Genomic DNA, 14,670 nt, shown 5'->3' on the forward strand with positions numbered 1-14,670 from the left:
CACAAACAAGGCACAGTTAACAGTTGTTGGGGATGCACAGAACTTATGGGTAAGCTATATATGTAAATAAATGATTGAAACCATGAAAATTGCTTCCGTGGATGTATCTTCAAGGTATTGAGAAGGGAGTGGCTGTTCTGCCTGGGCGTGGATCCAGGACGGATTCCAAGAGGGGGTCATTTGGGCAGATTCCTGTGAGACCCTTGGAGCCCCCTGCATAGAAAGAGGGGTGTGTATATGCCGTGCAGGCCATGATGAGGAATATGCAATAGCATAGTGATTTCCAGGATCAGTTCAGGCCAGATTGGGGAAATTTGCTGTCTGAGCTGATGTTGGCTTATCTGACTAAAGGTTTTGAATTCTTTCATTCTTTTGTGCTATGTTTAGCTGTAGGTGATAAAGCTTTTCTGAGGCCCAGTGAGCTAGAGTTGACAAAAAAAAATCAGAGGGGGCCCCTCAATGCCTAATTGAGTGTCTTACCTGAGGTCAGCGTTTAGATATTTACTGAAGAGATAAAGATGTGATGGTTGTCTCAGAGCTCCAGAGATGTCCTCTCATGGATCCCTAGGCCCTGGGGCAGGACACTGCATGCCCCGTGGCATCAGTGTGCTGAGGAAGCAGTTTGCAGGATACTGCTGTATCAAGGTTCTGTGGGCCACACGAGAGCAGCCGCTGAGGGGCTTGCCTTCCCAGCTGACAAGCCCCTTGGCTGAGAAGTGGAGGGGTGGGGTCCGTTCCCATTGAGTATCTTCTGTGAAATGGTACCCTTTCAGTAATTACAAAAGTATTTGTGATGACGTATGTTAAGAATGTGATTAAATTATCTGTGGTCAGGGAGACAAAGGAAGGTGCCTTTTTAATTTACTTTCCGTCACCCATTGAGTTGGGTGACATTGCCCTTGACCCCAGGCCGTGCTTCCCTCTGCCTTGTTCCAGACCCTGTTCCCAGATGTGCCCTGTTCAGCTGGAGCTCGTAGATATGATGGCTCGGTTGACTTTTCATTTCCTGTATGTTCTTTTCTCTGGGGGCTAAGTCATATCCAGCCTGCACACAAGAAGATATCATTCAGGGGAAAGCACCTCCCCACCCGCAGCCTGTGATCTGACTGCCCCACAGGTCAGGAATGCAGACAACATTCCTGACCAAGGCCCTTTGCTTAGTATCATGTCATTTCTTGCCATATTCCTTAGTCGTTGCCTTCTAATTATTCCAAGGTGACATTCAGAGGCTTTCACATCTGCTAGGACAGGCTTTTGTTCTCTTGTCAAATCTTAGAATCAGAAAAACAGCAGTAGCATAAGGTAACTGGAAGAAAAGCGGAAAAGGTAACTGGAAGACTGCATATTTTTGATATTAAAGGGACATAATTGATTCAAGTGGCCTCCTGCTGAGACCTAAGAAGAAAGAAGTCCCTAAGTTTTTAACCTTTCCTCCCCTTTCTTTTCTGGTATTTGCTCTCCCCACCTCCTTTAAACTTTTCTATTGTGGAGAATTTTAAACAAATATGGAAGAGGAGAGAATTTTAAATGGATCTGCAAGTACCAGCTTCAATAATGATCAACTTTGGTATATCTTGACTCTTTGTGAATCCATGGAGTGTAGCCCACCAGACTCCTCTGACTGTGGAATTCTCCAGGCAAGAAAGAATACTGGAGTGGGTGGCTATTCCCTTCCCCAGGAGATCTTCCTGACCCAGGGATTGAACCCAGGTCTCCTGCTTTGCAGGCAGTTTGTTTACTGTCTGAGCCACCAAGGAAGCCCATTACCCACCTATCTGTCTTTAATTATTAAAAAAAAATGTTAACACCACACATTCCATCATTTAATCTATGAATACCATAGTTACATGTTACTAAAAGATGAAGACTGTAAAATCACCATACTTTCATTACCACACCTAGTAATTCCTTCATGTCATCAAATAAGTATTTGCTATTAACGTTTTCCTGAATATCCAAAAAGGTTTTAACCCTGTGTTTTAATCAGGACCCACTGCAATTGTTGATAGATCTCTTAAATTTCTTTACGTCTATAGGTGTTCTTTCTCTCTCTCTCTTTTTTTTCCTTGCAGTTTATTTATGGAAGAAACTGGATCTCTAGTTCTCTTTAGTTTCACAGAGCGTAGATTCTGCTTATCTCGTCCTTATAGACTGTTTTAACGTGTTCCTCACTCCTCTATGTTTCCTGTAAATGGATGTTGTGCTTTGTTCAGGATATAGATTCAGTTTTCTGGGAAGCATACTTAATAGGTAGTGGTGTGAACTTACTCCAGATATATAATGTTTAATGATCTCTTTGTGATGGTTGGTTGAGTTTTCAAATGTGTTAGATATTTAAGAGGGTTCTGGCCCTTTAATGTTCACCTGGGCCCAAGTGGCGGTCTTGAGAAACTGGGGAAATGAGAGACTGTGGCGTGCTCAGGAGTTCCTTCTCTGTCCAAGTCTGATGGTGCAGGTGGCTCTTAGGAGGTGGCTCTTAGGTTCTCCGTCCCTGAACTGTTGGTTCCTGCAGCGCTGGGAAATGAATCAATAGGATTTGGTGGCGAGCACTGTCTGTCGTGTGTTTCTTGTGGTCATAAAAGACTCTGTTCACTTAAGAAATGTTAAGAATGGAGAGGATCAGATTCTTTGAAAGTTATTTTTGTATTTAGAGGTGTTTCTCGGTTTGGCCGCGCCAGCCGCTTTGGCTGGTGTTCTCTAGGAGAGTGTTTCAGCTCAAGTGTAAGGTGATTCTTTTCTTCCCTCAGGATCTCATTTTGCCCAATGGCGGTACTCCAGCAGGCACCGCGAGTCCAGCTTCTTCATCTTCCCTTCTCAACAGACTTCAGCTTGATGATGACATGGATGGTGAGACCAGAGACCTCTTTGTCACGGTTGATGACCCTAAGAAGCATGTCTGTACAATGGAGACCTACATCACGTACAGGATCACCACCAAAGTAGGTCCCTCCGTCCTCCTCCACCTGTGGGCACCGCTTGGAGAAGCCGGCCTCCCGCTGTGGTTCCTGCCTTTTCCTTTTCCCTCCCTCTGCACAGCTCTGTTCGCCTTTATCACAGCTGTGGGTACAGCTCTTTCAGAGAGTGGATATATTCAGATTTAAAAGGGTTATATGTAACTTTTTTCTTTTATCTTAAAATGAAGGAGAAATTGTGACTCCAGTCTTTCAAATTTAGTCATAGAAAGTAAGACATTTACTTTCTATGGTGACAGTGTTTAATATGTTAATATCTCATTACTTTCTCTCTCTCTCTCTCTTTTTTTTTTTTTGGCTGCACTGTGTAACATGTGGGATCTTAGTTCCCCAAACAGGGATTGAACCTGAGCCCCTTGGACTGCCAGGGAAGTCCCAGAATCTCTTTACTGTTGAAATTTATGAGTCATTATATCAGCCTGAAGCTCTGTGATGAGACCATGATTTTAATCTGGTGTCATTAGACTTGATGTCAAAAAAGGATGGGAATTAATATTGATTGACTTTGTGCCACGGGCCACTGTGTTACTGCCTGGTCTTTTCTGCACCGGTTGATGTTTGAAAATTTGTGTGTGTGTACATGCACACGTGCTAACTCAGTTTTCCCCCATCTCTTTTGCCACTGGGTAATATTCCTCAGTATCACTAGGTGCTTCAGTGTGTAGCATGTCCTCAGAGGTTCTAGGTTGATACGTGTATTCCCATGAGTCATTTCTAGTTAGTTATTTTTTTCCCCTTGTTGTTGTTCAATCGCTAAGTCGTGTCTGACTCTTTGAGACCCCGTGGACTGTAGCCAGCCAGGCTCCTCTGTCCATGGGGTTTCCCAAGCAAGAATACTGGAGTGGGTCACCATTTCCTTCTCCAGGGGATCTTCCCCACCCAGGGATCGAACCTGTGTCCCCTACATTGCAGGTGTGTTCTTTACCGCTGAGCCACCAGGGAAGCCTTGGAAAATCAGAACTTTGACTACACGTGCCTTTGTTGGCCTTTTTCACCCTGGGGTCAGCTCATCTTTTAGCCTGTAGTCAGTGAAATGCAAGCCTGGTTTGCTCGCATTTGTGCGCTAAACAGCTGAATGGCGAGGTTGCCCCCTTGCTGGCCCAGCAGTGCTCACCTGCCTTGCTGCGCCTCCGCCTCGCAGTGTGCCTCCCTGCCATCGGGCTCTCAGGCTGATGCGCTCCTGCAGCTCCCCACACTCTCCTCTCCTCCTCTCTGCCCTCCCTTGGCCCCTTTCTCCGTTGTGCTCTTACTTCTGTCTCTTTTCCTGGGGTTATTTTATTTTCTCTTAAGTCAGGATTATCTCAGAATGGTCTCTTCCAAGTTCCAATCCCACATTTTCCCTTGGCTTGAAGGACAACACCTCAAGGCTGAACTTATTGCAAGGTTCAGTTTTTACTTCTTACTGTGAATTCCACTTCTGACCTCAAATCAGACTCTTTTTCTTCTCCTGTTTCAAATAGTGACACCAAGTTTAATACCTTGGTAATTCACCTGGAGCCTTCTTTCTGAGTGTTGTATAAAAAGGATGCTTAGGGATATGTGAAAAGGAGAAAAGGAAGGATATATCCATCTGAATGCAGAGTTCCAAAGAATAGCAAGAAGAGATAAGAAAGCCTTCCTCAGTGATCAATGCAAAGAAATACAGGAAAACAACAGAATGGGAAAGACCAGAGATCTCTTCAAGAAAATTAGAGATACCAAGGGAACATTTCATGCGGAAGATGGGCTCGATAAAGGACAGAAACGGTATGGTCCTAACAGCAGAAGATATTAAGAAGAGGTGGCAAGAATACACAGAAGAACTGTACAAAAATGATCTTCACGACCCAGATAATCACGATGGTGTGATCACTCACCTAGAGCCAGACATCCTGGAATGTGAAGTCAAGTGGGCCTTAGCATCGCTATGAACAAAACTAGTGGAGGTGATGGAATTCCAGTGGAGCTATTTCAGATGCTGAAAGATGATGCTGTGAAAGTGCTGCACTCAATATGCCAGCAAATTTGGAAAACTCAGCAGCGGCCACAGGACTAGAAAAGGTCAGTTTTCATTCCAATCCCAAAGAAAGGCAATCCCAAAGAATGCTCAAACTACTGCACAATTGCACTCATCTCACATGCTGGCAAAAAAGAAAGAAAGAGGGAAGGAAGGGAAGAAAGGAAGAAAGAAAGTGAAGTCGCTCAGTTGTGTCCAGCGTTTTGCAACCTCATGGACTGTAGCCCACCAGGCTCCTCTGTCCATGGGATTTTCCAGCAAGAGTACTAGAGTGGGTTGCCATTTCCTTCTCCAGGGGAACTTCCCAACCTAGGGATCGAACCCAGGTCTCCTGCATTGCAGGCAGATGTAGTACTGTCTGAGCCACCAGGGAGGTCCACATGCTGGCAAAGTAATGCTCAAAATTCTCCAAGCCAGGCTTCAACAGTATGTGAACTGAGAACTTCCAGATGTTCAAGCTGGATTTAGAAAAGGCAGAGGAACCAGAGATCAAATTGCCAACATCTGTTGGATCATAGAAAAAGCAGGAGAATTCAAAAACAAATCTACTTCTGCTTCATTGACTATGCCTTTGACTGTGTAGATCACAACAAACTGGAAAATTCTTAAAGATGTGGAAAACCAGACCACCATACCTGCCTCCTGAGAAACCTGTATGTAGGTCAAGTAGCCACAGTTAGAACCAGACATGGAGCAACAGACTGGTTCCAAATTGGGAAAGGAGTATATCAAGGCTGTGTATTGTCACCCTGCTTATTTATGCAGAGTACACCATGCAAAATGCTGGGCTGGATGAAGCACAAGCTGGAATCAAAATTGCAGGGAGAAATATCAATAACCTCAGATATGCAGATGACACCACCCTTATGGCAGAAAGCAAAGAGGAACTAAAGAGCCTCTTGATGAAAGTGAAAGAGGAGAGTGAAAAAGCTGGCTTAAAACTCAACATTTAGAGAGATTATGCTAAGATCATGGCATCTGGTCCCATCACTTTATGGCAAATAGATGGGGAAACAATGACAGTGAGAGATTTTATTTTCTTGGGCTCCACAATCACTGCAGAGGGTGACTGCAGCCATGAAATTAAAAGATGCTTGCTCCTCTGAAGAAAGGCTATGACCAACCTAGACAGCATTTTAAAAAGCAGAGATTACTTTGCCAACAAAGGTCCATCTAGTCAAAGTTATGGTTTTTCCAGTAGTCATGTATGGATGTAAGAGTTGGACCATAAAGAAGGCTGAGCACAGAAGAATTGATGCTTTGAACTGTGGTGTTGGAGAAGACTCTTGAGAGTCCCTTGGACTGCAAGGAGATTCAACCAGTCCATCCTAAAGGAGATCAGTCCTGGGTGTTTACTGGAAGGACTGATGCTGAAGCTCAGTCACCTGAGCCACCTGATGTGAAGAACTGACTCACTGGAAAAGACCCTGATGCTGGGAAAGATTGAGGGCAGGAGGAGAAGTGGACAACAGAGGATGAGATAGTTGGATGGCATCATCAACTCGATGGGACATGGGTTTTAGCAAGCTCCGGAGTTGGTGATAGACAGGGAGTCCATGGCGTTGCAAAGAGTCGGACATGACTGAGTGACTGAACTGAATGAACTGAGGGATATTTGAGGATGAGAGAGGGGACAGAGGGGAACACAGGTTCCCAACCACCTGCTCTTGTCTGGGACCCCGACTCCTGCTGAGATTATCAAGTAGAGTTAATGGTCCGAGGATGAGGTTGTGCAAATACTTTATTGCTTTGACTCCCAGGCCTAGTTCAGATTTCTGATGACAAAAACTGGCCAGAGTACAGAGTTGCTTTTCCTGAGCTCAAATGAACCTAGGGCTGGGAACGAATGCAGGCAAAGTGTTCCCCACCCAGGTCTAAGTCATGGGTATCTTATCTCTCCATTTGTGGAGAGCAGCTTTCTCAGGGCCGGCAGATCCTAGCAGTTTTCTCTGCAACTTCTAGAAGATAACATCATAATAACAGAATTACTGAGCATTTCCCACATGCTGTACTTTTATGTGTTTTATTTGCAGTCAAAACCCTTCAAATTTTATATAACTAATACATGCTCATTACAGAGAAATTAAAAAACTCAAGTAAGTTAAAACAATAAAATAAAAAAACACAAGCTCTCCAGCAAGAAATAATGATTTAGAATTCTCTGAACTATTTGTCTCTATCCATTCACAAAAGTGAGTATTTTGCTAGTGGCCAATTCGCCTAATATGTTGCAAATGCCTTTCTCTGCTAGTAAATGCCAATGAGCACAATTTTATGCTATCGTTTCTAAGCGTGCAGCAGTATTCCATTCTGTGGATGGACTGTCATTTATTTTGTGCTAAGTGCTTTAAATATATCATCAGTTAATCCTCAATGAAGTAGGTACTGATAGTATTCTTACTTTTGCAAAGGAGGAACCTAAGACACAGCAATAATTGAGAAAATTGCTCAAAGACATGCAACTAACATGTGTTGAAACTTAAACCCAGATCTGTCTTGTGCTGTGCTTTCAAAAAACATGGTTTTCCAGAAAGTTCCACCCCCACGCCCCCAGCACTGTGGTGTCTACTACCATGGTCTGACTGTTGAAATTGATGAAGTGCAAGTAGACGGGTGTTAGACATAGAGAGGTGCCTTCTGCTCCCTTCAGAAGCCATGCTCTTCTTGACTTTTATCCCATCACCTGATAGTCATCACTAAAGCTTTTTTGTTGTTCAGTTGCTGAGTCATGGCCTACTCTTTGCGACTCCATGGACTGCAGCAGGCCAGGCTCTTTGTCCTTCACTGTCTCCCAGAGTTTGCTCAAATTCATGTCCATTGAGTCAGTGATGCCATCCAACCATCTTATCCTCTCTCACTCCCTTTTCCTTTTGCCTTCAATCTTTCTCAGCATCAGGGTTTTTTTCCAGTGAACTGGCTCTTCCCATCAGGTGGGCCAAAGTATTGGAGCTTCAGCATCAGTCCTTTCAATGAGACTGATTTCCTTTAGGATTGACTAGTTTGATCTTTTTGCTGTCCAAGGGACTCTCAAAAGTCTTCTCCAGCACTACAGTTCAAAAGCTTCAGTTCTTTGGCGCTCAGCCTTCTTTATGGTCCAACTCTAACATCTGTACATGACTATTGGAAAAACCGTAACTTTGGTTATACAGACCTTTGTCAGCAAAGTGTTGTCTCTGCTTTTTAATATGCTGTCTAGGTTTTTTTTTTTTTTAATAACTTTCAAAGAGCTAGCGTCTTTTAATTTCATGGCTACAGTCAAAATATGCAGTGATTTTGGAGCCCAAGGCTTATGCCCCAATTAATTCCTCTCTTCAAATGCCTCGGTGGTCAACAGAGGCTAAATGCTGCTGAGGTCAAGTTATATATAAGGATTACAAAGTGAATGTTAGATTTAATGACCAGAAGGCTGTTGATGACTAAGGTGAGAGCAGTTTCACCGCAGTGGTGGTACAGTGCCCCGTTTGGCAATGAAAGTAATGAGAGAAGAGCAGTGGCTGTAGTGGGGTTGTGGCTTTGAGGGGAGAGGCATTTTGTTAGGACGGAAGAGACTTGTATCAGTGCCACGTGGCCAATGTTGGTAGAGAAGAACTGGGTCAGAGGTTGGAGGTAAGGATGGAAGCCACTGAGGAGGAGGGGGGAGAGAGTCCTGAGCAAAATTGGGGGAAGGAACAGCCTCCATTGAGGGAGGCCTACTTTTCCCATTGTTTCTGGAGGAAAAAGGGAAGTAGGAGTTTTTTGTGGCAGGAAGTTGAGGGATTCTTTGCTTATATCTGCAGTTTTCCCATAAAGAGATAACCAAGTCTTTACAAAGAGTGAAGGGGGAGGTTTTAAAGTGGTGCTTAGAAGCTTTCAAAACTTTGCATTAACTCATGAAAAATGGGGAAGAGAATTGACTAAGGAAGTATCCAGAGATTGCTTGGCAGTGTTTCGGGTCCAGTTGTAGAATTCATGGTTTCAGTGTGTTTCTCTGATTTTGTTTTTCCTTCAGACAGTGCCTAAGTCTAGAAAAGCAGGCAGTAGGTGGTTGCATTTTTGCCAGAGCTGCTTAAACGATGGGCTACCCAGATGGCGCTAGTGGCGAAGAACCTGCCTGCCAGTGCAAGAGGCTAGACGCACGTTCGGTCCCTCAGTTGGGAAGATCCCCTGGAGGAGGGTATGGCCACTCCAGTATTCTTGCCTGGAGAATCCCATGGACAGAGGAGCCTGGAGGGCCACAGTCCATAGGGTTGCAAAGAGTCAGACAGGACTGAAGCGACTTAGCATGCATGCATGAATGACAGCTTGGAAGGGGCATTTAGGATATCAGCAGGGAAGAGGTTGAAGTGATTCATCGTGGAACTGACGGCCGAATAAGGAAGAAGTAAAGACAAGAGTGGATGGATTGTCAGGAACTGTAGATCCCGAGGCTGAATAAACAGGGGTACTGGGAAATGGAAGAGTCTGTACTATACGAGGTGCCAGTTAGCAAGGGAGATGTCTGGATTTCAGCGTGATGGCAACGTCTGTAGGGCTGCCCTGGGCATGGGGTGAGGTGCTGTTGGCTTGGAGGTGTGGAAACACCTGGGTCTTGAGGGCAGCCCTGTTACGAAGCCTGAGAGCCTGGTCTGTCAGGGAGTCAGCAGAAGGGCCGGCGTGTCAGCGGGTGACAGCGCCAGGAGGGCCAGAGAGGTCTGTGTCCTGACGGCAGGGCCTCTCAGGGATGTTCGGGCGTGGCGGAGGGCGGGCGAAGCGAGCCGGCCGTCACCAGCGGCTCTCCGCCCTCTCAGAGGTCGGTGAGATGTGAGAACGCCTGCAGCTTTCCGCCTGATGCACAGCAAGGTGGAGGGCGGGGTGTGGTCTCGGGAGAGCCAGCGTTCAGGACGTGAGCAGGTCGGAGAACTGCAGGACTATGACTTGCGGAACAGGAGTCCCAGGGAACTAGGTGGGAAGATCTAAGGAGGAGGTAAATGGGAGCGCAGAGGGAGGCAGCCGGAAGCCTCTTCAGGTGTCGTTTCAGGTGTGCTGAGCGCCGCGGGGCTTTGAAGCAGAATGAGATGCTTCTGCTGCTGCTGCTGCTAAGTCGCTTCAGTCGTATCCGGCTCTGGGCGACCCCATAGACGGCAGCCCACCAGGCTCCCCCGTCCCTGGGATTGTCTAGGCAAGAACACTGGAGTGAGTTGCCATTTCCTTCTCCAAGGCATGAAAGTGAAAAGTGAAAGTGAAGTCGTTCGTGTCCGACTCCCAGCGACCCCGTGGACTGCAGCCCACCAGGCTCCTCCACCCATGGGATTTTCCAGGCAAGAGTACTGGAGTGCGCTGGCTACCATTTGATAAGGGAAGAGGTCCTTTCTCCAGGGAGGGAGTTGCTTAGGCTTCTTAGGATCCAGCTGTGGCCTAGATAGATGGCATTTATTACAAAAGACTGAATCTCTCTAGAGTGAAAGGACTGTAAATTTTGAATTTAATGAAAATTCTTGGGAGAAGCTTCAGTCCACAGTCACTGGGCCCATCAGCCCCTAGGGAGTAAAGAGGCGTTCTTTTGTGGGAAGGTGAGGCCCAGGGGACTGGGTGAGCTCCTGGGTGGTTGATTTTACTGTGGCCCTGTGCTTAGTCTTCTAGCGTGTTAACAAAACGGGCTGGAGATGCTTAAGAGTGACCAAGGAGATATTCGTAGGGTGCAGCGGTGGAAATGGATATTCTTCGTTACTACTCTTGTGCTCCGTTGCCTATTTGTAGATCTGACTTTAGGTGTGTACACATGATCTGGTGATCTTGTGGAACATTCTAGACTGTGGAACACAGTAAGGTGTGAAGTGGTTGCCTCTCATCATGGGATTATGGGTGTACACTTCCTTTTTTATTGTTTTGTTGACTACAGATACTAGAAAATAGAGATAAACACTTATGAGTACTTTATTTTTCTAAGTTAGACTCTGAATTTCAGAGAGGAAAATTTTACTGCAGACTCAGAGTTGGGGTTTTATTGACCTGCAACTGTTACGAGCACTGTGTGTCTTATAACAGACGATTTCCCTCCAGAAATTCACAGTAATGTCTGTGGCCCAGTTTTAACAAGCATGCAGAATTCCAAGGTGAGTGCGTGTTGCTAGCCTCATTCTCAGCTCTACTTTTTCTTTCTGTCCTTATTTTTCCTCTATCTTGCTCACCTACTTCTAATTTATGTCACTTGATCATATTCCAAGTATCACTATATCTTTTCTAGAACAAGAAGTGGTAAAGATAAGTAAAATAAATATTGGGTCAGCAGTTGTGAGCTTCCTTTCTGTTTTATGATTTGTTTTTCATGTTACTGGTTTCCAAAGCATCAAACAAGTTTCACTGATTTCTTAAGTCTTCTGTCCGTAAATGAGTTATTTTTTTAAATGAGCAGGTTTTTTTGTAACTATTAAAAGTATTATACGAGAATATTAGAAAGTTTGGAAGTAAAGTTGCATGTAAAGTAGATAGTTGTCATTATCAGTTCTAGATTTTTCTTCTAACTTTTTATGTCCAAAATTTTAATACCAATGAAATCATATACAATTTCGTATCCTACTTTTTTCTTAAAACTATATTGAAACATTTTTGTTGTTAAAAATGACTTGTAGGCATGATTACTGATAACTGTAGAATAATTATACGATAATTTCCTTGACCATTTTTTTATTGTTGGATATTTAATTTCTTTGAACTTATTTAAATAATATTTCAGTGAACATCATTATACAAATATCTTTGCCACAATTTTAAAAAGTATTTTCTAATGATAGAGTCCTAGACATAGAATAGTAGCAGTTAAAGACAAATATATAAAGGGGCTTCCCAGGTGGCACAGTGGTAAAGAATTTGCCTGACAATACTGGAGACTTAGAAGATGCAGTTTCAATTCCTGGGTGAGGACGATCCTCTGGAGTAGGAATGGCAAACTGCTGGAAAATTCCATGGACAGAGGAGCCTGGTGGGCTATACAGTCCATGGGTTTGCAAAGGGTCAGACATGACTGAGTGACTGAACGCACACACACACACACAAGCCACAAATAAAGGGGATAATTCAGGCAGATATTTTTAAAAGCTTACAATGAGGGCAGCCTTCTTACCAGTGACACTAAAAGTAGCAATGCTAAAGGGGAAAAAATGGATAAATTTGACTATTTAACAATTTAAAAAATTCTGTGTAATAAAAGCTATTTGGCAATTATGATAGGTTAAATGGCTCTAAAGCATTTTCACATATGGAAAAGACTAGACTCACAAATTAAAAATAAACTTCTCTAACAAAAGAAGAAAAATATGCAGCCAACAAATATTCTAAAAGATATTCAATTGAAACAGTCATTAAATAAACAAAACAGATATACTATTTTTCAGTTATAATTCCATCGAAGATAACCAGTACTGAGAATATATGGTTAGAAAATAAATTGGTCTATATCTGGAAATAGTTTGTTGATTAAAAATTAGTATAATCTTTCATATTTACTGTTTCATACTTTCAAGAGAATTATCAAACAGTTGCTCAGTGATGTTTGCTGTAATGATCTATTGATTAAAAAATTAGAAATAACCTGAATGGTTATTTGGTTTAATTATGGTATATCCATGTGGATCATATTGATATAGAAAGATATCCAAGATATATTAAAGAGATATAGAAAATATGAGTGACTATGCATAGAAAAAAACATGGAAACCGTAATATAATTGCATTTTTCTCTGTTTAGAGGGATTATGGGTTTTATTTTGTATTACTTTAATTTTCCTGACGTTTTAAAATAAATGTGTCTAGTCTAAATAAGAAGGAAAAACAAACAACAAAAAAAAGCAATTGCCTGAGAGTAAAATTGGTTACAGCAGAAATAAAACTTGTGTTTCATCGTACATACTGCTTTTTGTGGTTATCAAAGATTGATTTTAAAGTTAGAGTAGAAATGTTACATAGACTATAATTCAGTGAAATGGTTTTGCAAACTATAATAAAGGGGAGCAACCAGTTGATATCATGTAACATTTAGGAGGGCAGAAAGCAGAGCCCTCTTACCTGTTCTGTTTACAATGAAAATGAGTTGCATTAATTTGTCATTGTTCAAAACCTACTTCTCATGAGCCCATAATCATTGGCAAGTCCCCAGACAGAGTCTGTTGGGGGCGCTCTGCAGGGTCTTGAAGCACTTCCGTTCCAGCTGCCTTCCTCCCGCTAGGGGAACCGAAGCTCTGGGAGTCGTGGTGGTGTCCCAGAGATGCTGGGACTGCTCATGCCCCTGCCTCAGGTGCAGGGCCAGGCTCTGTTGTTATTGTTCTTGATGTTGTTCGGTGGCTCAGTTGTGACCCCATAGACTGAAGCACACAGGCTCCTCTATCCTCCACTATGTCCCCGAGTTTGTTCAAACTCATGTGCTTTGAGTTGGTGGTGCTATCCAATCGTCTTGTCTTCTGCTGCCCCCTTCTCCTTTTGCCTTCAATTTTTCCCAGCATCTAGGGGCTAGCCACCCTGGTGGCCTAGAGGTTAAAGTGTCTGCCTCCAATGTGGGAGACCTGGGTTCGAGCCCTGGGTCGGGAAGATCCCCTGGAGAAGGAAATGGTAACCTACTCCAGTATCCTTGCCTGAAGAATCCCATGGACAGAGGAGCCTGGCGGGCTACAGCCCACAGGGTCGCAAAGAGTCGGACACGACTGAGTGACCTCACTTCACTTTCCCAGCGTCAGGGTTTCTTCCAATGAGCTGGCTCTTCGCATCAAGTGGCCAAAGTGCCAAGCTACTGCCCATGTTTCTGTCACCCTTGTGCCTAGAGATTAACAGTGATTTAGATTTAACTTTTTTCCTTCTCCTCTCTCTCTCTGGAGTTCTACAACACTCATTCCTCTGGGGAGCCTTCTAATAAATCATAAATGCCTCATTAAACAAACGTGCCCATGTCTCCCGCTCCTGCCTCTGCTTCACAGGGGAGGGTTGTGTTTCGTGGGCATATGCTGGTGTGCAGAACTTTGACAAGGGGAAAAGAGGCAGGAAGAGTTGGGGTTTTGTCCAAGATCGAGTCCTTTGACTTCACAGTTTTGCTCAGTCTGTGAGCCTGGCTTCTGGGGAGGATGAAATCATAATTTTTGATGCCAGAGCTGTTCACTGGCTGCTTCTGTGATGGATGACTCTTGTTTATGTGTTTTTAAGGTTTTCTTGGTGCCATGGATTAAAACAGACTTTTGATGTGAAAGATTTCAGTAAGTTTATAAAAGATAGCTTGAGCCATTTTTATTCTGTACTTTAAATTCTGAGAACTATGACTGCCATATAGTCGGTACCCTCATAGGGAGAAGTGGTGTATTGGAGACATAATTTTGGTTTGGACTAATTAATGTATAAAAATCTTGCTTTGGTATAAATTCATTTTATTTAGTATTGGTTTTTGTTAAGTGTTGAAATCACATTTCAGAAAACTTAAATTCAGGGAAGGGGATGTGATTAATATTTTTTTCTGCCATACAATGATATTTTAGTATCATTTCCTTCTAGATTAAAAAAAAAATCATCTAAAATGCAGTATAGTTTCAGGCTTATGGTCCTGGCAGGATATGGCAGAATAGGCAAAACCTTTTCTATTTTCATCTAATCTGGTTCCTAAATGAGCAGGTAATCTGTTATCTCTACTTTTTGTTTTTCCTCTGCCTTTGGCAGAACTTATCAGCATATTTAGCAGAAGGTGGAAACTTTTTTTTTTAAACAGAGTCA

The 14,670-nt window shown here is 43.4% G+C and overlaps 1 protein-coding gene across 1 annotated transcript in view; it reads left to right on the top strand.

Annotated features, from left to right (window-relative positions):
* SNX30 (sorting nexin family member 30) overlaps window positions 1-14,670 on the top strand; it is a 108,398-nt gene that overhangs the window by 46,354 nt on the left and 47,374 nt on the right. The window contains exon 2 of the mRNA XM_013966270.2: window positions 2,748-2,939. Coding sequence (XP_013821724.1) covers window positions 2,748-2,939 — 192 coding nt within the window. The remainder of the gene's footprint in view (window positions 1-2,747; window positions 2,940-14,670) is intronic.

This window comes from Capra hircus, chromosome 8 (assembly GCF_001704415.2).
Source record: "Capra hircus breed San Clemente chromosome 8, ASM170441v1, whole genome shotgun sequence".
NCBI classification, from domain to species: Eukaryota; Metazoa; Chordata; class Mammalia; order Artiodactyla; family Bovidae; genus Capra; species Capra hircus.